This window comes from Barbatula barbatula (genome assembly GCF_947034865.1).
Source record: "Barbatula barbatula genome assembly, chromosome: 10".
Classification (NCBI taxonomy): Eukaryota; Metazoa; Chordata; class Actinopteri; order Cypriniformes; family Nemacheilidae; genus Barbatula; species Barbatula barbatula.
The window spans coordinates 14,883,731-14,904,022 of record NC_136773.1 but is presented as its reverse complement, the minus strand read 5'-3'; the positions used below and the strand labels follow the sequence as shown (position 1 = coordinate 14,904,022).

Below are 20,292 nucleotides of genomic sequence, written 5' to 3'. Positions count from 1 at the left end.
GTGGTCACAAAGTAACTGTCACGGTGACGGTCACGTGACCAAATAAAGACATACCTGGGCGACGTTGTCAGAACGTGTGTTAGCTGGGACGGTGTTGGAATAACATTTTGCTATAGCTCATTCTGTTTTCACATACTATATTGTAGTGTTTTGGTTAACCATGACCAAAGGATAAATCTATTTTCTTCACATTTTTATTAATCTGTTGTCTTCTTTTCCATATTATAATTTTTTACTTTAATAACTGTTAAACAATGGAAAAACTAAATGATTAGAGTTATTCTTTATAAACAATACGGTTATTATTGTTGTTGTTTTTATTATTTTTGAAAATGCTGTTTGTAAGAGTGGTGCCTTCACATAATGTAATCTGAGACCTTTTATGATTGGAAAATGATGCAATGACACATGAACTGTGGGAAAGATGGGCAGGCAGTTTAGGCCATGTCTGTGGCTCAGGCACCCGTGACACAGAGGGGGGCCGTCCTAATTAAACATGGACCATGCTTGGCTGGAGAACCGTCATAAGGGGCCAGTGAATCACCTCGCTGCTTTCTGATTTCACAGAATTGAACTGCATATTGCAACACAGACTGGGCCACATTCACATATCAGTATGATCGATCAGAGAACGTTTTATAAGGCTGACAGATAAGGACTTATTAACCTTAGGGTCAGTGGTTGGAAGTTTGTCGTCGGCTTCAGAGCAATGGCTAGTTTCGGAAAATGTGATGTGCTCTCGCGCCTATTTGTGAGCCTACTATAAATAGACCCTGCTGGCAACACATGCTCTGCTGTGATTGACAATTCTAGTGCTACTGGGACAGCAGGCTCCAAAGAACAGGCAAAAACATATGAATGGTGAGTTTTTTAAGGTTGTACTGTAGAATATTTGTGTAATTTAATCTAATTTTAGACTGAAAATACAATTGGTTGGAAATCTAATGGAAATAAATGTGTCTGACCCAAGTTAAAGTAACAAACAGCAGATCCTATTTTTAACCTTTCTGTTCAAATGGTCTGTTGGTTAAGACTAGCTCTCAACAGTTCTCTTCAAATTATATTATATATTTTAAAATCACAAATCCATATTCATCATATTATGTTTATTATTTATTTTTGTATTTGTCTTTTTAATAGTAATTTCTTTTTCATTTTCAGTAGACCGCTCAGAAGTATCGAAGTGGAGCTTTACATGTTGTTTCTAAAAGTGAGCAGACCTTGATTTTGATTCTACAGAAATATTGAAACCCCACTTAAAGAAACTGGTGGGTTTTTGGGCTGTTGAAGTCCTTTCTTGTGGACAATGACATCCAGGAGGTCCATGACTCGCTCTTACTCAGGAAATGGGAGATCAGGCAGCCAAAATGGGGAGGATGTTTCAGCACCAACTGGAAGGTCAGAAAGCCGCAACTACCTTTCCAATGTCAGGCCTGAAAACAGGTAAAAAACATTTCTTCCTTATTTATATTGACATTTGTCAAAGTCTTCCATTCCTCAAGTTTGGATGTTGTCTGAGATCTGTAATGTTGTAAGATTTTGAGAATTTTGAAATTCTGTTTAGAAAATATTTACATTACAGTATCTAATTAATAACTGATATTTGTAAAAATAATACAATAATATTTGAATAATAATGAAATATCATGTTTGATTGAAATCGTTATGTAGATTTAATTACAATTGAATGCAAAAACTTGTTTCATCCCATTTTCGCTCAAACATATTGGGATATGTTTGCACACCTGACTTTAATCTGTCCAGTCACGTAAAACCCTGAGGGCTCATATAATGAATGTTTTTATTTTTTTAATTGTTGTTGAAATACTGTTATGCACTGCAACTGTGATTACACCATTAGTCATGTTGTGTTTGTGCAATGACTATCATGCCAAAACAACAAACACCAAAACATTCTCACCATCGATCACCAACATTTACTAAATGACAGTATTCCAAATGCTTTAAAATATAATTGGCTGTAAATATAACACAGGGTCACAAAGGAAAAGGTTGGTAGCCTTCCTTTTCTGATGAGTTTCCATTTGATTTGCCTTTTTCTAAACTCACAGGTATTCAAACTACAGGCCGTCGAGGTAATAAAAGCTTTCCAAAAGGTCAATCCTAAACTAACTTCACTTCAAATAACAATATCCTTCATTCCTTATTCCTTTTGTTTGTGTCTCAATCTTTAGAATGAAACATTGTATTCACTTTGGTTGCAGTGTTGTAAAACCCATCCCTCTCCCCACATCCCACCCAAATAACCACTGTACATTTCAAATTAAACACTTGAAAAGTTGGAACGCAAACCTTTAAATGTGACCAAGCTAAGAAATAATATCCTTTTAAACCGGTTAAATAACTTTGCAGCCCTTCCGTCCAGTGACATAAATAGTTTTAACTTTATTAACAATAAACATATTCTCTGCTATTCACTGAATAATCTATCCTTTTCAATAATAATTGGTTGATTTTACGTTAACAATTTAAAATTTCCATTCCCAGGAGTACATTTTGTACCGTCATGGCCCACTTGACTGAAGAGACCCAGCCATGTTTTGAAACCACCATAAAATCCAAGGCAGTGTCAGAATCCTGCAATGTCAAATTTAGTTGTGTGGTCACAGGTAGGTTGCAATATGGTTATTTCACTTATTCTTATACCTGCCAAGATACAATGCAAGAGCGAATATTTTTGTTTCTGAACTGTGTGCAAATTTATTTAATAGCAGATAAAAAGTTATGTAGAATGATGTGCGTGATGTAGAACTCTAATTGTAAATAAAATCAGAATCATAAATCGGTGATTTTAAAGCCATGCACTTTTCTTACAGGTTACCCGGCTCCCGAGCTGACTTGGTACAAAGATGACATGGAATTAGATCGATATTGTGGTCTTCCCAAATATGAAATATTTCGCAATGGAAAAAATCACACACTCCACATCTACAAGTATGTAACATTCTACGCCTTTACATTATTAAATAAATCCATTCTGTTTGTTTTGGTTTGGTTCATCGGAAATCTCTGTATTTACTGCATACACAGTACATTTACATTCCAACCAATGTTTCATAATTTTTTTAACAGTTTTTTGAATTTTGTCTCATTTGTCAGTTGTACAGAGGAAGATGCAGCCATTTATCAGGCCTCAGCGAGGAACAGCAAGGGCATCGTCTCCTGTTCTGGGGTGCTTGAGGTGGGCACCATGAGCGAGTACATGATCCACCAACAGTTCTTCGCCAAGCTGAAGCAAAAAGCTGAAACAAAGCGGCATGAGCTCGAGGAGAGTCGACGTCGGGGTAAGGAGAACATTGAGAAGGAACAGTTGAATGTGATCAACCAAGAACGCTTACTAAGGAAACGTCGGTCCCCTGCTGGTAATGAGCCCTTGAGCTCTTCTCCTGCAACCCAAAGAAAGGAGAATGTGAACTCTCAAGGGATCAATGCTGATGAGCAACCTTCAGCGACAGGAGATAAATCTAATGATATCACAGTACAATCTTCTGTAGGAACCACTGAGGCGTCAACGGAGAACGGCAATGAGCAGCTCAACCATGTCTGCGATATGGCTGAGGTAAAGCGGTCTGCCAAAGAAACGGCAGAGGAAAATAAAATGTGTATTTCCAATGGATTTGAAGCAGAGATCCTTCAGAGCATCAGGGAAGATGATGGTTATCATGGAAGGAGTCTTGCCAAATATTTAGCTGATACTGTCCAGTCACAAAATGCTGAGCAACAGCAGAACGCTCCTCAACCACATGAGATCATGGAGGTGGACGTCAGTGCCGTTCAAGAAAAAGAAAGAGAGAGAGAGTTGGAGAAAGAAAGGGAAAGGTTAAAAGAAGAAGTGAGAGAGAGATTACGAGAAGAAGAGAGAGAACGATTAAGAGAAGAAGAGCGAGAGAAAGAAAGAGAGAGAATTAGACAAACAGAGAAGGAACAAAACACTGCGTTTGTATCCACAGCCAAGGTAGTGTCAACACATCAACACAAGTCAGCTCTAACCTCGGTTTTTCACTCCTTAAAGGACATATTCTTCGGCAAAAGTAAAAAGTCGGAGACACCTGAAGCCACAAGGAGAACTAGTGGAGGGAGTGTTGAAAAAGAAATTTATCATGAGATATCCACGGCCCCCTCACAAACATCTTCAGAAGAACCAGAAAATAAACCTGCAGTCCATGTTATGGGATCTGGGCAGGATTTGCCAAAGCTGGTGGTGGAACCATCTCACATTGTGGATTTGGAAGTAAAAACAGAACCTCAACTGCAAATACAAGAGCCATCAACTGTCAAAGAGACTGTTAACACCATTTCAGTTGAACACATTTCTGATGTAAACAAACCAGAGGATGTGTCTCAAAGTCCTAAAGGACATCATGAGAGCGTTAAAGCAACACTTTCTCTGGAGATGCAGGGTATGGTCAGGACAGCTGAGGAGGAGGACAGTTTAGAGGAGGTGCCACAGATTTCCCATTCGTCATTGTTCAGGGTGAGTTCAAAGCACTTGCTTCACAACCTGTGAGTTTTGTCCATCTGTAATGCAGGACTTCCTGCTCCATAGTAGCACAGCATGTGGGGGCTATTAATAGAAAGTACATTTGTGACAAGACTTGAGTTTAAAAACAGCGGTCCAATGCCAAGATGATGACACAAACTGTCCCCAAGAGAACAGAGTGGGCAGCTTTAAGATAATGTTGTTTCATCTTTGGCGTGCTGTTGTTAGTATTCAGCGATTGCGTCATTGTCCTAAACTGATTTTTTTCTCAGTAAAACTGTAACCAAACTGGTTTAAAATATGATGCCTTAGAAACAAATACAGTGGGGTCTAAAATCTGAGTCCACCAGAAATTGGATCTGTTTTGCATTAGCTTTTGCAAATTATAAATTTAAATGTTTATGTTATTGTAATTAATTTTATATTTTGTTAGCATAATGTATTTTTTCTATAATTTCTTTAACCGTCTTTATGTTTTTATATTTTATCATACAGTATCTGCTTTTTCTTGTCCTTAGAGAAAAGGGTTGATTTTGTTGCTGAAATAGTTTTTAGTAACGTCTGTTTTTCGCTGAAGTTTACTCTACTTTTACTATGAAATAGCAATAGGAGCTGGCATGGCATGAAAACAAATAAATAATCAATTCCAAAGAGCATTTTGTGTCCTTTAGCACAAGCACAGAAACTTGACCTTTTGTACTGTCGTGTTAACATTGTCAGTTTTCTTATTGAATTAGTGACCTATGGAAATAATGCAGAATCATATAAATTTTATTCCTATAATTAATATTCTTTTAATGTTAAAAAATAAAATATATGTCAGGTGACAGATTCTTCATCCAGGTTTAAACCACAAAAAAATACACATCACAGCTTTTTGAGAAAAGTACTTTAATGTGCTTCTTCTTCCTTGTCTATGACTCTTTAAGAGTTTTCAGTAAGGCCTGCTATCTTTGATAATGGCAATGCTTGAGTCACATTGTCTGGATTTGTTTATATATTTTAATGAGAGCACAAGTTAAAGTGCGTCCGAAATTCCCACGCTCTTAAAAAGGATGATGAGTTAAATAATAACAGTTTTAGTGTTATGAAATTTTACTACATTGCTTTTTTTAATGATCATTTTGGTGAGCCTATTTTGTTGATTTTGTGTTAAAGAAATAAAAAGGTTATGTTGAGTAGGTCGAGTAACATAAATTAGTCCTTAACTAGGCATAGAGTTATGTCCAGTTATGAGCAGATTGTGTTTTTTTAACACTAAAGTTTTGTAGTGCGGTAGTTTGATGTGGAAAATTCACTTCTAGAAGAGCATGTTTACTCATTTCAATACCAATTTCAATGTCATTCCAATGGTATGTTGTTTTGCTGTAAAACTATGAATCAGTGAGGTTTATGTAGCTGTTTCCCAGACTGGGCTTAGACTAAGGAAGGCCTTAGTTGTATTGCCTTACAATACATGCCTTAGAATAAATCATGGTGTATATCTCAAGGCGAAACAATAGCACTGCTGTATTTCAAGAAATGTCAGTGCACACTGTTTTCAGCTCTAACATGCATTTTAAGGCCGGTCTGGAAAACCTCCCTTTAATGTCCGCATGAAATAGCATTCACAATCCATTTGACATTTTTGAATATGAAACTATACATTTAATATACATTAAAATAAAAGAAGTCAGTTTTGATCGATTATTTTGACTGACCTTTGTGTGCATGGTCAATGACATGATTTTACATTTACATTCATGCATTATCCTATACATTTGATTCTAAGTATGTGAAAGAAGATTCTTACTATCTGATTCTAAGAAAGATGAAGGACAATCTTTGAACACAAAACCTCTTTGCATTTTCGAGATTCCTTGGTTCCCTGTATCTTAAAATAACCGGTTTCTAATCTATTCTCAAGGAAGCCATACCATACAAAGAGAGCCCTCTGTCCATTCGATTCCTACACTGGGTTGTTTAAATTAACCTAGAAAAATGCCATATTTGACCAACACATGGTGTTAAAAACAACCCTACCTTTTTTTAGAGTGTATGAAATATGCCAAAGCATATAAATCTTTGTGAGTCTTATGGCTTAAGAATGTATCTGTGTATCATTTTGGATGTAGTTTCATTAAAAATCCTAATAAACTCGGTTTCTCATTTACACAACCTATACCGTGAAAGCTCCAGCAGTAAAGGTAACTATAGCAAGTATTTAAGCTTATGTTTCGGTACAAATGTGCACTTGATGGGTCTGCTTTTAGCTCTCACATGGTTTCGGCCATAGCTCAAGATTAGACAGAATTGAGGCTGTCAGAAAGGCATGTGGCGATTGCATCATCCTTTTAAACCTGATACGGCTAAATGCTAACAATGAATTCCTGGTTTTTAGTCAACAGGCTGAAACTTTGTGTCGAAAGTAGGCTATTCATTCACCTGTAATTCATTCACGTGCGGACCCACACAGAATCGTGTGATATCCCTGCACCTGGTACAAACATATCTATCAGATTTTTTTCTGTGTAATGTGGAAGTGAAACCACCCAGCATATCGTGGGAAGTTAATGTTAGTTGTTGTGGTATCAGTTAGAAGAACACACAATTCATCCGAATACAGTTGTGCAAAATGTTTCTGTTATTTCAAGTCAAAACTCATTTTAGACCATTGAAAGAGATGCTTTTCCTATTTTACACAAAAGAAATGAATAGTACTTTGAAAAAATATGATGGAGCAGGTTGTCCCATGGGCCCACTTAATTTGTATTTGACTGTACTGTATGTTTTCTATGACCATGTTCCCTATTTGACACCCAACTGTTTGTGCCTCAAGGCTACAGATGACCAAACCAGACCCAACAGCTATGATGTTCCTGTCTCTTTCAACTTGGATAATCCTCCACGTGAGACAGCAGGGCTGAAATCTAGCTATCCTGTGGATGAGGTCATGCGAGGTTCTGAGGAAATGCATATTTTAGGAGAACAGGGAGGCTCAGCTGCCCCCCAGACAGACCTCAACATGGCAGACCTGGAAAGCATGCAATGTTGTGAGAGCCAGACAGAGTCTCAGCTTTCACAGCTAGCTGACTATGTCCCTCTCAAAGCGCACACAGAGTCCCAGCCTGTGGAACCGATGGATGAGAGCAAAAAGTGTGACGAGAAAGAGATTCCTCATATGAAGGAAGCATGTGTTGAAGCGAAAGAGGGTGGTTTCCTGACTGAAAAAAAGAAAGAGATGGATGGTGCAACAGAAGGGAAATCTTTAGCTGCAAAGGAAAATGAAGTGAGAAGTTATCTTGTAATAAACAAGTCAGTCCCTAGTGTAGATGTAGTGAGTGGTTTACAAAATGCATGCTCACCAGCAATAGTTGTGAATCAAGATGAGATTTCTGTCTCTCATTTGTCTGAGAATGCAATGCAGATTGATTTAAAACCAGACGAAAAATCTATACCAACACAACAGGCACCAGATGAAAAATCCTCACTAGCAACAGAGGTTTGTTTAACTGAGAATAAAGAAGGTGGAGTTGATTCTGATCCAGTGAATGACCATAATAAAGAGGTTAACAAAAAGGATCAAAACATGCCATGTCATGATAAGAGTTCTGTTAAAAACAGAAAAGTTGGAATTGAAGACAAGATGGACAAAAGTAGTGAGAAAGCAAGTGAGGAAAAGAGGAATGTTCGCACTGAAGTAAAGAGAGACGATTTTAACAAACAAAAGAAGAACGATGTCAGGAGCAATAAAAATGCCGTTCCTGATTTAGAAACATCCCCTGAGGTTGAGATATCTAAAAATGTAAGACGTGGTGAGGTCATGGACCCTCAACCGAGGCCATACAGAGTCGACAGATCCCCAAAACTCCTTACTAAAGCACAAGGCGAGAGACGTTTGACAGAGAAGGACCAATTAGCAGTCCAACCAATCATAATACTCCCTGATACACGTGAAACCGTCATCAAAAACGTGGCAAAGAAAAGGGCCCCGACACAAATCCCAGAAATCAAGGTCACACTGCCAGAGAGAGTCAAGCGGGAAGAACTCCTCAACATACCCAGAAATGATGGTTTGAAATTGGAGCCTGAGCGAGTTATGCAACCTTTAATAAAAGAGGTTGCACAGGTATTTCGAGAATCCGAGAAACCGGTATATGAAGCAACAAGAACGTCTGATGAATCTGCCCCAAACAGTGCTCTAGTTATTCCAGAGCCTTCAGGTGTGAACAGGAACATTCTGTCAGCACCTGCAGGGGTGACAATAAAGGAAGTTAAACCACAAAATCATGCGAGGCCGAGAGGTGGAGAAGCACAAGGAAATGGGCGGGGCAGAGAAGATGACAACAATATCCCTACAATTAAAATAGCATGTGCTGATGATAATGCAACCACTATGGAACGAGAGCAAACGTACGGCCAGCTTTCACTTCCCGGCATAGTAATCTCACAAGATATCACTCAACCCCAAGTACCTCCCATTTCTGTCACAAACGCTGATGCAAGTTCAAAAACAAAAGAAGATTTAGAGATGTTTGAGACGCAAAAGAGTGAAAGCAATCAGGTTGCTTCTTCCGAGAAACCAAAAGAAAACCTTAGGACTCAACTTAGTCCTGATATGTCTTTGTCTTCATACACAAAAACCTCTCAAAGTAGTAAAGACACAGACAAAGTTTCTTCACCGAAAGACACAGGGGTTGAACCCGAAGCTGACAGGCTTCAAAGAGATAAACCTTCCATAGAAAAACTTAACCTTACAACCCCCGTGGGCCCTACTCTCCCTCCACTAAGTCCCGCCAGTTTGAGACGCCTCATGGCAAAGAATAACCCCAATTTAGAGAATCAGGGTTCCGCCTCAGCTGCATCAGTGGATGGAGGTGAGAAGAAAGGGGAGGAGAGTGGGGGAAGCACACCCACGTCCACTTTGTCCTGTGAGAGCAGCCCCAAGATGAAGCGACGAGACAGTCTAACACTTATCCCGTCCGCCACGCCGGAAGAGCTCGCTTCTGGTGCTCGCCGCAAAATCTACCTCGCCAAAACCAAATCTGAGGATGAAGGATCTGACACGCAGGGAAAAAGAGACAGCCCGTACATGTCACCCAGTCAAGCACGTAGGGCGGCTTTTCTTCAACTGCAAAGTGGACAGCAAACGCCACCCGCGGAAAGACGTTCACCGATGACCCGGCGTAAGGCCACGCTGGAGGTGCCAAAACCGAAGGAGGAAAGCATAGAGGTGGCAGAAAGTGCGAAGACAGAGAGCAAACCTCCAGAGAAGGAAAAGTTGGACCCTTTTAAAGGTAAGACGTTGAAGTCATTCTCCTCTCCTGCTAAGCTATATTCTTGACATTCACACTACTGTTCTGAAAGCAGATGCACATGGAAAAAGTAAACACTAGAGAACATGTATCTTTACCTTTGTCAAGTTGCCCCTGACCCCCATTCCATTCAGCTCCTCAGGTTATCCGGAAGATTAGAGGAGAGCCCTTCTCAGATGCCTCGGGTCACTTGAAGCTGTGGTGCCAGTTTTTTAACGTTCTCAACGACTCCACTATCAAGTGGTACAGAGATGAAGAAGAGATTCTGGAGATGGAACGACGGTATGTTTGACAGCACCAGCCTTAATCCCATCTAAATCTCATACGCAGTTTCAAATCACAGACAGTACACTGTAACCCAGCAGAGACGTTGTATTTAAAAAAAGTAAATTTCAGTACGCATGAAAAGCTTTTGACTAGCTGTCAGCTGCATCATATAGTCTTGTCATTCATGATTCTCATTTGACCATGAATCCCACAGCTGTGACGGCGGTGTGGGGCTCTATCCACCAGACAGAGTCTGTAACATAACACTACCAGATTTCGCCATCAGGGCATATTAAATTCTAAATTTGTTTCTCACAGTGCTGTATCAGCACAGTGATGCTGTATTCGCACGCATAGACCCTCAGATGCGTCATCTGTGCTAGTGTCTGTAAAACACTGCCCTCAAGTGGCTGTATATTTACCTCTGTCCCAGGTCATTTTCAAAAAGTAATTTTGAACATTTTCACTAAACATACAATATATCAAATGATCGAACAGAGCTTTTGCTTTAAAAATGTTATAGTAAGGTTGTATTTGTTAACATGAGTAAATTCAAGTAAATTCACTGAACTTAAAGGTCCAGTGGATGAAATGTAGGGGCTACTAGTGGTGAGATTGCTGACACAAAGCACTATGATGTCGTCACGTTTTCATAACGTATTTATGAAACACGCTCTGTAGAGCAGTTTGTCTGTTTAGGGCTACTGTAACAACATGGTGAATTTCATGTAAGTGGACCCACGGTGTATGTAGATAGAAAAAGCTCATTCTAAGCTAATAAAAACACAACACAACAGCCTGTTTTGGGGTGTGTAAATGCTGTATTCTTTCTGAAGATGCATAAGAGTGCCACCAACATGTAACTGTGAAAATGTGGAAAGCTGAATAACTTGTCAATGGCGTTGAAGTTTTGCATCATACATGACGTAAAATCGAGCCAATAATAGGGAAAGAGTTAGATTAATTTGATAATACCCCTAAAAATGTACACTCTGTCATGCTGCTGTCTGGACTGTTGACTTTTGAGGAATCGTGTAAGCAACTTTAATCATTCATTTTGTGAATTGTTTCTTTTTAAGAAGTGTTATTTTTCAATCATTCATTTTTAGGTGAATTGATTCTTTAAAAGAAGCTCTTGTCTTAAGCATTCTGATTCTAGTTTTTCTTTTTTTCTCTTAGAGCTGGAGATGAAAGTCCATTGGCACTGGCAATAGTCCAGGCTTCCAGCAGGGACTGTGGAGTGTATGGCTGCTCTATCAAGAATGAATACGGGACTGACATGACTGACTACTTACTCAGTGCAGACAGTAAATCAAAATGACCCTATTCATTTAAAGTTAATTTAGGTTTTTACTGTGCATTCACTCTCTTTGTTCTCTTTTTGCAGTACTGGCAGAATTTCTCCTAAGGGAGGATTTAGAAGGTAGGACGTCTGAATAAAATGGAGTGTGGTTATTGCTATACATTTCACATCAAGTGTTGTTTCTCTTCATTGAGTTTTCTGTGGACTATTTGCGTCCTCAGTGGGCGAGGAGATCGAGATGACACCTATGATGTTCACCAAAGGCCTGGCAGACTCGGGTTACTGGGGCGATAAATTCTTCGGGCGCATCATGACGGAGGAGGTCCAGATTGGAGAGGGGTGTTTACACAAAACCTGCAGGGCAAAGGTCATCTACGGTTTGGATCCTGTCTTTGATTCAGGAAGCACATGCGTCACTAAAGTCAGAAATCCCATTGCATATGGGGGGAAGGAAGAGAGCAACTTGGTTGAGAAAAATCTGGAGATCACCAAACAGGTTAGAGTCTCACTGCATATTGACCGTGAAATCCATACTTAAAGGAATAGTTTAACCCAAATATGCAAATGTTGTTATTATATACTCACCTAATAACATCTTTTTATCTTTCATGAAAGACAAAAATGTCAGGAAAGTGGTGATTTATACTTCTATACTGTTCAATACAGCTATCATATACAGCTTATTTTGACTATACCTTTATGATCGTCGTATTTTGTCCTTTCTGAAGCTTCCTCCACTTTTCCTTTTAAAAAGACTAAGACTAGTTTACACAAAGACAATAACGGTATAACTTTCAAAAGATTGACCAATAATTTTCTTCTCTTACATCTCAGAAGTGTAAAATTCAGAATACTGTTCGGGAGTACTGCAAAATATTTGCGACGGAGGCCAGACTGATCGAGAACTTTGGATTCTCATTAGAGTAAGTGATTAAAACATGTATAATTTCAAAGTAAAAGTATTGTTTTTATTTCAGCGATAAGTCCCATTATAAGTCAAATACCAGAACCTACTGAGTCTAACAACTATTTTGGCTGTGAATTGCTAAGACAAGTTCCAAATACAATGTCGTATTACAAATACAGTGTCGTAAGGGCGTGATTAATTTTATTCTTCTGTGCCCACTGAAATAACATAGAGTGATCCCACTTCATCTAATGTATCGGCCAGCCAACACAATCCCATACGCTACAGTGGAATCTGATTTGAAAGGCGTGTATTTGAAATATTGTTTGATGGACAACACTGGACGATTGATCACTAGAAGCACATCTGAGGTGGAGCAGAAGTGTTGCTCTTTCCAGCACTGGATCCATCAATGGACCAACGGCAACCTCCTGGTTACACGGCTAGAAGGTAAAACTGTTTACTTAAGGACCCTACATTCAAATAAGTCACTTTCAATATAAACATCACATACTGTATGTCCAACATTTAATTCAAAATAACCATGTATGTGTTTCAGGTGTCGATGCAAAGATCACAAGTATTGAAATTGCTACCAAGTCTAAAGGGTTGGTATATATAATAATGAGATTCAAATATTATCACTTCTAGTTAATCTTTTTTTGTGGAGACTGATGGTCTGCAATCTATTCTGTAGGTATCAAGGTCTCACGGACAAAGCGTCTCCAAAGCTTATGGAGCAGTTCATTACTCAGCATCAGTGTAACTACTACTGTGGTTTACTGAGTCTAAGACCTCTAAAGCCCCTGGATTCTTTACAACAACCCAAAATAAAGACCTCCAGGAGCCCCCTACTGGCTCGAAGGGGAGTAGCGGGCTCATCAAGCCCCCAGCTGCAAAAGAAAGGAAATAACAGCCCACAGTCCACCCGAAAAGGAATTTCTAGCCCCAAAGTGACTAAGAAAACAAGTGAATCAGGAGAGAACTCACCCGCTGTCAAACACAAAACTGTGGATGCCCCCAAATCGGTGAGGATGAGGTAGAGAGAAGAATTGAAGCTAGGGGATTTTTTCTGCTTTCCTTACTGTTATCATTCATGTGGAGCCTATAATATACTATTATCCGTAGGTTACGTTGTACAGGACAAAGAGATTCCTTGTGTCAATAGACTGGCTTGAAAAGCTATGACCGAGGATTGTTCATAGTCTTTGCACATAGTGTCTAAAATGCACCAACTGAAGAAAACAAGAGTAAGAAGGACTATACAGATATACTACAGCAAGTTTTTTATATTACTGTGAATATGTACGTCACCATAAATACCTCTTGAGACCACCATCACTTTAAGAGTTATTGAGACTATCCCCTTTCAAGACCACTGCTGGGGAAATAAACATGAAACCCTGACTGTCTGCATATGGATAAGCAATGTTTTCAGATAGACTCTGGAACTTTTTTGTGGTTTATTCAATTGTTTTTATGTCAGATTTGTACGACTGAGAAGGATTCTTCAAGGATCCCTCAAACATCTGTGATGTATGTCTCGGCTGTGCTGAAATGCTGCTTTTTGTGGTAACCGTCTCTGTGCAATCAGGCTATACATTTAATGAGTGACTGTCCACGCTTTACATTCTCAAACACCACGCTTGGTTGTTCATATTTGGGCAGACTTTGAGCTTAATAATCAAGACAGATTTTTGTTATCTTAAATGTGAGGAAAGATAGAACTTTATTGTCACAGTTAAGACATTCATACAAGACAGTTCATGTGTCATCAGTGTTTATTGCCCTGCAAATTTACACAAATGGACAAATAATATAAAATATATTTTTAAAATCTAGATTTTTGTAAACTGCTCATGTGTTTACAAAAACTTTCTAATCTTTTGGTTTTGATGAAATGTATGTTAATTTAACATTTAACAAAAATCAATAAATGATATCTGTCTAAACCTTTAACCCATTTCAACATCAGAGGAACATTTTAGTGGTTATTTCCAGTCTCAAACATCTTAGAATTGTTTTCAACGTTTGCCAGAGATATTGATCAATAATTATTAGATAATGGTTAATCTTATTATAGGTAATAATAATCGAGGCTGGCTGAGTATGATTGGAGTTGTTTTAGACAAAGAAGTAAATGCTTTTTACGGTGTATTTTAGATATATTTATTATTTTATCAAACCAAAAGCTAGAACACATGTAAATAGGACTGGCAGTAAAACACTTAACTAATTTTAATTCATTTTCTGTATCTATCCTTAATCAGAAAATTATTGTTTTGCTATTTTGCAACACATTATGAATCAAGTAATTTTACTTTAATATAGTAGTTTTGATATCTATTACGTTCCATGAATATAAAACGTTTAGCTAAAGGCCAGCATTTTGTAATGATCGTTTTTTATTTGTTTGTTTATATACAATAAAGTTCCAATCTTAAATCATGAACTTTATCATAAAATCCTATATCATACATTTTTACAATCCATGAAATTAGATGTTTATTTTACAAATTAACAAATGCAAATAACAGAAAACAAACATGTTTTTCCTTTTATACCATTAATAAGGTAAATGTCAAAAACATTATATACATTCAATATCAACTTTGATCAACTTTGAATTGCCTCATTCAAATGTGGCAATTTAATAAATAGCTCATTTGTCAGTAGAGTGTTTTGGCATTGTTGCACTGATATCTCTAAATCGACTAAATGCACACAGATTCACTGAAGATCCCACAACAGCTTGCAAAATAAATTGTTGCATTTTTTACTTCATTCCAAGAACCCCCAAAGGATAGTGTCCCGTTGTTATTTATAGTGCTGAAACATAAATATGCACAAATCATTTGTTTTGGGATTTTAAGTGGCAATGCATTTTATGTCACTACAATGCAAAAATAATCTTTGTACGCACCTATCGTAAAGATCATAACAGCAAGTTTCGAGGTTGAGGGTAGTGGCATTGAAGACTGAATTCTGAAACACACTCACACAGTCCAGTGGAGGGACGTAAAGTATACCTACAGGTGAAAAACAAACTTAAGTCATTAAACTGTTTTATTCCATACACATGCATTTAAAGCTACCCAAAATTATTTAATAAAAATATATTTAACAATTATCCTCAAAATGCGTCTATGTGTCTTAAAATTTTGATGTTTCAAGCAGAAATAAAAAAAACAATTTCATTTAAAAACTCCATGTAGTCTGAATAAAAAATGCTTACCTGCAATACACGCATTGATCAATGAAGCACACGTGCCTGTAAACAAGGCTCTGAGCACTAGAGAAGATATATCACCTTTCTTTGATGGACAAATAGAAGCTGTGGAATTAAAATAATTTAAAACATCATCAATAAACAATATGTGATAAAGGTATATTATCAAACAATTTAGATAAGAAGAGATAACTGAGACATAAGTTACGCAGTTAGCACTTAAATATTTAGCATGCAAGTTCTAAGAGCAGATGACATCCCTGCTTATAGAGTTTGGATACTCACACAGGCCTCCAATCACAATGCCAAGAGAACTAAAGTTAGCAAAGCCACACAAGGCATAAGTGCAGATGATTTCAGACCGAATCTGCAAATAGGTTTGGTGACATACAGTTAGCAAGTGTCAAAAATGCAAACTTAAGTTTTAATGAACAATTGTATTAACTAACGATAATGGTGGCCAACAAATGCTGTCAAAATTTGTTTTTCATTGTTAGTTTATTTTAGTTGATGCATCAACTCATGTTAATAAATGAGACGGAGGATAGAGTGTTAATACATATAGATTTATAGTATTTTTTATAAGCCGTTACATAAGTACTTACTGAGATCCAGTTTCTGTCTGGACCAATTTGCAAAGTGCCATTCAGTCTGTTGCTTTTAAGCTCGGAAAGCTTCTCATAGGCTATAAACTCATTGAGGAAAAGTTTAGTGCCAATAAGTTCAGCCACTATAAACGACTCCTCGTATGGAATCCCCATTACGAAAGCCACAGGCATAAACACGTAAGAGCAGATAATCTGAGGGATCAAATAAACATCTCTTAAAACACTTCTGTTCTTCATATCCTTTTATAGATTTTTTAGATTTATGATATGTAGGAGAAATGTAGGAGCTTATCACATTTAGGCCTACCTTTGATGTAAATGATACATAATTGTTTTAGTACACACCTGGAAAGTGACTTCTGGGTATCCAACCATGCCTCCGCACCAACTCAAAGCAGCGTTGATGAAATCCAAAATGGCGAGAAAAGCGATCAAGTTAGCGGCTATGTTGGCCACAAGTCCTATAGATGTGGAGGCACCACCACTGGCAGCTTCTAATATGTTCTGTTCACCACTGAGCACAAACAGAAGACATTTGATCAGTAACACAATTAGTATTTAGAAACGAAAATGGTCTGTAGGTTCAAATTTAAAAGTGCCCCAACCTGCTGTCAATTTTAATCTGATCCGTAGATGTGAACTTGCTCTTCTCGGTTTCAGGGTAAGATAGTTTGGAGATGGCTAAAGCACATGGTGCGGCCATTACAGATGCAGAGATCAGAGATGAGGCGTCAATCTGTGTACAACAGATAACATGAATATACTAAACACTGACAAAACATTAAACTTCATCTGTTTTTAACTTATCTTTGGTATCATTTAAAAATATTTTGTTATCCAAGACTTTTAGTGATGAAATGAAGCATAGTTCTTGTACCCCAAATGACATAAATGCACCCATGACACTCCCAGCAATGGTGGCAAATCCTCCAGTCATGACAGCGTGAATCTCGGACTTGGTCATGTCTTTCAAATATGGACGAATAAGTAAGGGTGCCTCGGTCTGGAACACAGCAAAAAACAGGCATATTATATGCAGTAGATATGTTTCACATGTAGTCCTAAAACCTTGACAAGGATTTGTATTTTCATTTTGAGTAAACAACCTTAAATAATTATGTGTAAATCTTTTGAAGCACACAATGTTTTTAGTTGTGGTTGATGTGTAAACCAAAAGTAGGAAAGTCTCTTCAAGCAGTGCTAAGGACAGGCCTTATTACTCAAATTTTTCTATTCTAAAAGCCCATTAGGAATTATCAAGGAAACCTATAACAATCGATGTAATGATTCAATGGCTCAATAAAATACAGAACGGATTGTTGTCAGTTGGCTAATAAGAAAATTTTAGCATAAATAACATATAAAAATGACTGAATGTTACCTGACCAACAAATATATTTCCCGCCACACTGAGAGTCTCTGTAGATGAGGTTCTCATTGTGACTTGCATGGCCCAGGATATCTTTTAACAGGACGAGACATCATTAATATGACATACTGTGAATCTCTCCAAATAAGACTAAGACTCGGCCGAGAACCTTATACCTTCATGATAATCCACTGCATTACCCCCAAGTAGTACAGGACAGACATTACACTGCTGAAGAATATAACTATAGGAAGAGCCTGTGAGGAACAAAATAGATAGTAGGAAATGTGAAAATAAAATAATTTTGCATAAAGACGTTGTCATTACTCACCTGGAAGGCGAATATGTTCTTTGTTAGGTCTCCAAACACAAATGATGAGCCTTTAACTGTGTAGTTCAAAAATGTCTGGAAAACAAAGTTAAAAGAAAACAGAGTATTGGTTATAACATTACTATCATTATAAACATCATAACCTCCCAAAAGTTCAGTTTTCTACTGGTTTATAAAATTGTATAGAAACTTTTCCTTTCTTTCCCATAGTTCAAATAACCATTCATTATTGGTTTTTTTAAATAAGTTACTGCACACTGTAACGTATTAACTTTATTAATGGTATGTAATGCCATACCTGTAACAGAGAGAAATTAATTGTTTGATAAGCAGTGATACCTGAACTTGCTCTCCGAGCCATTCAAATGCTATTAGACCTGGTTCTGTCCTTATGATAAACAAGCCGATGGCAAACTGTAAACCAAGTCCCCAAAAGACTGTTCTCCATCGGACCTATCACAATTCAACACAAACAACCATTCTGTCAACAGTTACACTTTACACACACATTTTTAAAACGTACTTTTAGCTTATGCACTAATTTTCAACTCCTTTTATTTAAACTGCTGTTTTATTGGTGGGAAAGGATGTAACCTCAATGCTCCGATAAGGTTTGCAGGATATCCAAAGTCTACAAATTGCATTCCACGTTAACCGTGTTTAATAAAGGGATTAATGTGAAGGTTTCCGTGTTTATCACTCACCGCAGATCTGTGTGCAGAGAACAGAAATATGAAAAAAACAAAGAGGCAGACACCTCCAAAAGAGATGAGCTGTTCTGGCCGCTTTCGTGTGTCGACCACCAGCCATGCCACCAGCAGTCCCAACACGACTACAACAAACACCCTACAAATCACAGAGAAAGATATTTTCTCAGTATTTCTGTTAATTTATTTGACATTAGCCACTTCCAAAACATTCCGAAAGGAGACTTACCATTTTATCCATCTCATGTGGGATTTAAACCATCTTTGAGCAGGTTTAAAGAATTTACTAATGTGGTCACCCGAATACTTATTCACTAGTTCCCACACAACGATCAACACCCCCAAACATGTGAGGACAACCAAAGCAATTGCCCTCTTGAAATTCAAATAACAGGCAGCACTGAAGTATGCCAAATAACCTGCAATTACAAATACAAAATGTTGTAATGTTTGTTGTTCACTTGAAAAATGAATTACAGACTTTTTTAGTTTATAACAAAAATAATACCAAAACTGTGAAGATAATACTACATTACCTGCAGCGAGTATTGCCAAAGCAATGTATTTTATAGTTTTGGAATGCGCTTTGCAGAAGGCCTCTGTGGCTGTGATGGGTATGCCAGCTTTTCTGTGGTGAACAAGAAACATTTAACTGTAAACTAGAGTAACATTTTTAAACACAATTTTGTTTTGAGTAACATTTGATTCTGAGGTTTAATCTGGTTAAATCCCCCATTTCTGGAGCAATAAAAAAGGCTCATAATAGAGTATGAAATGTGTATTAAAATCATGCGCAACCCGCTATAATTCTTTGCAAATCTTGCTCATTTGAACAGAATGAGGCGGATAGTCAAAAAAATTCTAAACCTGTATTTTCAACTATAATTATGTTATTTTAAAGTTATGTTGTTGACTTCCTCCAAATAATGTGACAATGAATCATGAAGGATATCTGATGTAAAAGATTAAATTCTCAACCACACTTTAAGCATGAATTGGTGTCCTTTTCTGACTCTTTATCACTGTCACTCTGATCATCTGATAATAGATCCTCCTGAGGACCACAAAATATACATTTAAAATTTGCACAAAAAAATCTTAACAGAAGAAATTCACAGTAGGCTACGACCCACTTTAAACCTACCTTAACAAATCCTGGATTATCTAATCCTCGTTCATTTTCACATGAGACAGTTGTCAACTGTAAATCCTCTTTGTCCGCTGTAAGTAAAGTATCAGTTCAAAGTTTTTCACAAGCTCCAATTCAACTGTTCTATAAAAGTTATAAACACGTCCCACCAGTACATAGAGACATAACCAACACCCCTCTAATACAACCCATGCCACCTGTTAAAAAATCACTAAAGAATAACGAGGTAAACAAAAGCCTTACTCATTGTGATTTCTCTGTCTCAACTGCTGAGTCTTGAACCTTGAGCTTGGGATATATAACCTACTCTGGGTTTATATCTTATCATTAATTAACTAAAGTTTTTTAACGTCAGTGCTGACTACGTCATGAAACAACGTCTTTTTTATCATTTATGACAGTTAAGATCCTCTTTATTTCCAAAGGACACTATAATTGTTTTTATAGAAAATGTATGAAAAAAATGCTAAACTATATAAAATAAGAAATGAGACATGATGCATTTTTGAGAGCAAGAACTATTTGAATTTGCAGGGTTTCAAAACTTTTAATGTGTGAGAACTTTCCCGGCTCTCACACATTAAGACACAAGATGTCAGTGTTGCTCTCATTTTAAACTCCATTCC

At 37.5% G+C, this 20,292-nt stretch overlaps 2 protein-coding genes across 2 annotated transcripts; one reads left to right on the top strand and one right to left on the bottom strand.

The window, feature by feature from the left end:
• Positions 1-486: 486 nt before the first annotated feature.
• Positions 487-14,250, top strand: alpk3a (alpha-kinase 3a). The gene is made up of 14 exons (XM_079465983.1): positions 487-861; positions 1,162-1,443; positions 2,509-2,630; positions 2,838-2,955; positions 3,121-4,495; positions 7,320-9,777; positions 9,930-10,077; positions 11,242-11,369; positions 11,450-11,485; positions 11,587-11,861; positions 12,200-12,288; positions 12,505-12,722; positions 12,832-12,880; positions 12,970-14,250. Exons 2-14 carry the CDS (start codon positions 1,307-1,309, stop codon positions 13,313-13,315), a joined length of 5,499 nt encoding a protein of 1,832 aa, XP_079322109.1. The 5' UTR covers positions 487-861; positions 1,162-1,306; the 3' UTR covers positions 13,316-14,250.
• slc28a1 (solute carrier family 28 member 1) lies at positions 13,972-19,959 on the bottom strand. Its single transcript, XM_079466384.1, has 18 exons — positions 19,910-19,959; positions 19,661-19,737; positions 19,500-19,570; positions 19,053-19,144; positions 18,746-18,935; positions 18,514-18,655; positions 18,149-18,262; positions 17,810-17,884; positions 17,655-17,735; positions 17,491-17,571; positions 16,987-17,112; positions 16,715-16,845; positions 16,455-16,623; positions 16,107-16,301; positions 15,787-15,868; positions 15,508-15,606; positions 15,196-15,301; positions 13,972-15,101 (listed from the first exon to the last, which is right to left on the bottom strand). Exons 1-18 carry the CDS (start codon positions 19,911-19,913, stop codon positions 14,987-14,989), a joined length of 1,950 nt encoding a protein of 649 aa, XP_079322510.1. The 5' UTR covers positions 19,914-19,959; the 3' UTR covers positions 13,972-14,986.
• Positions 19,960-20,292: the final 333 nt, after the last annotated feature.

Coding starts and splice junctions, on each gene's coding strand:
- alpk3a (XM_079465983.1), top strand. CDS start 1,307: ATGACATCCAGGAGGTCCATGACTCGCTCTTACTCAGGAAATGGGAGA. Junction 12,289..12,504: donor AACTTTGGATTCTCATTAGA/GTAAGTGATTAA, acceptor GAAATAACATAG/AGTGATCCCACTTCATCTAA. Junction 12,881..12,969: donor ATTGCTACCAAGTCTAAAGG/GTTGGTATATAT, acceptor TCTATTCTGTAG/GTATCAAGGTCTCACGGACA.
- slc28a1 (XM_079466384.1), bottom strand. Junction 17,885..18,148: donor GGCTCGGAGAGCAAGTTCAG/GTATCACTGCTT, acceptor TTTGTTTTCCAG/ACATTTTTGAACTACACAGT. Junction 16,302..16,454: donor ACCCAGAAGTCACTTTCCAG/GTGTGTACTAAA, acceptor TTGATCCCTCAG/ATTATCTGCTCTTACGTGTT.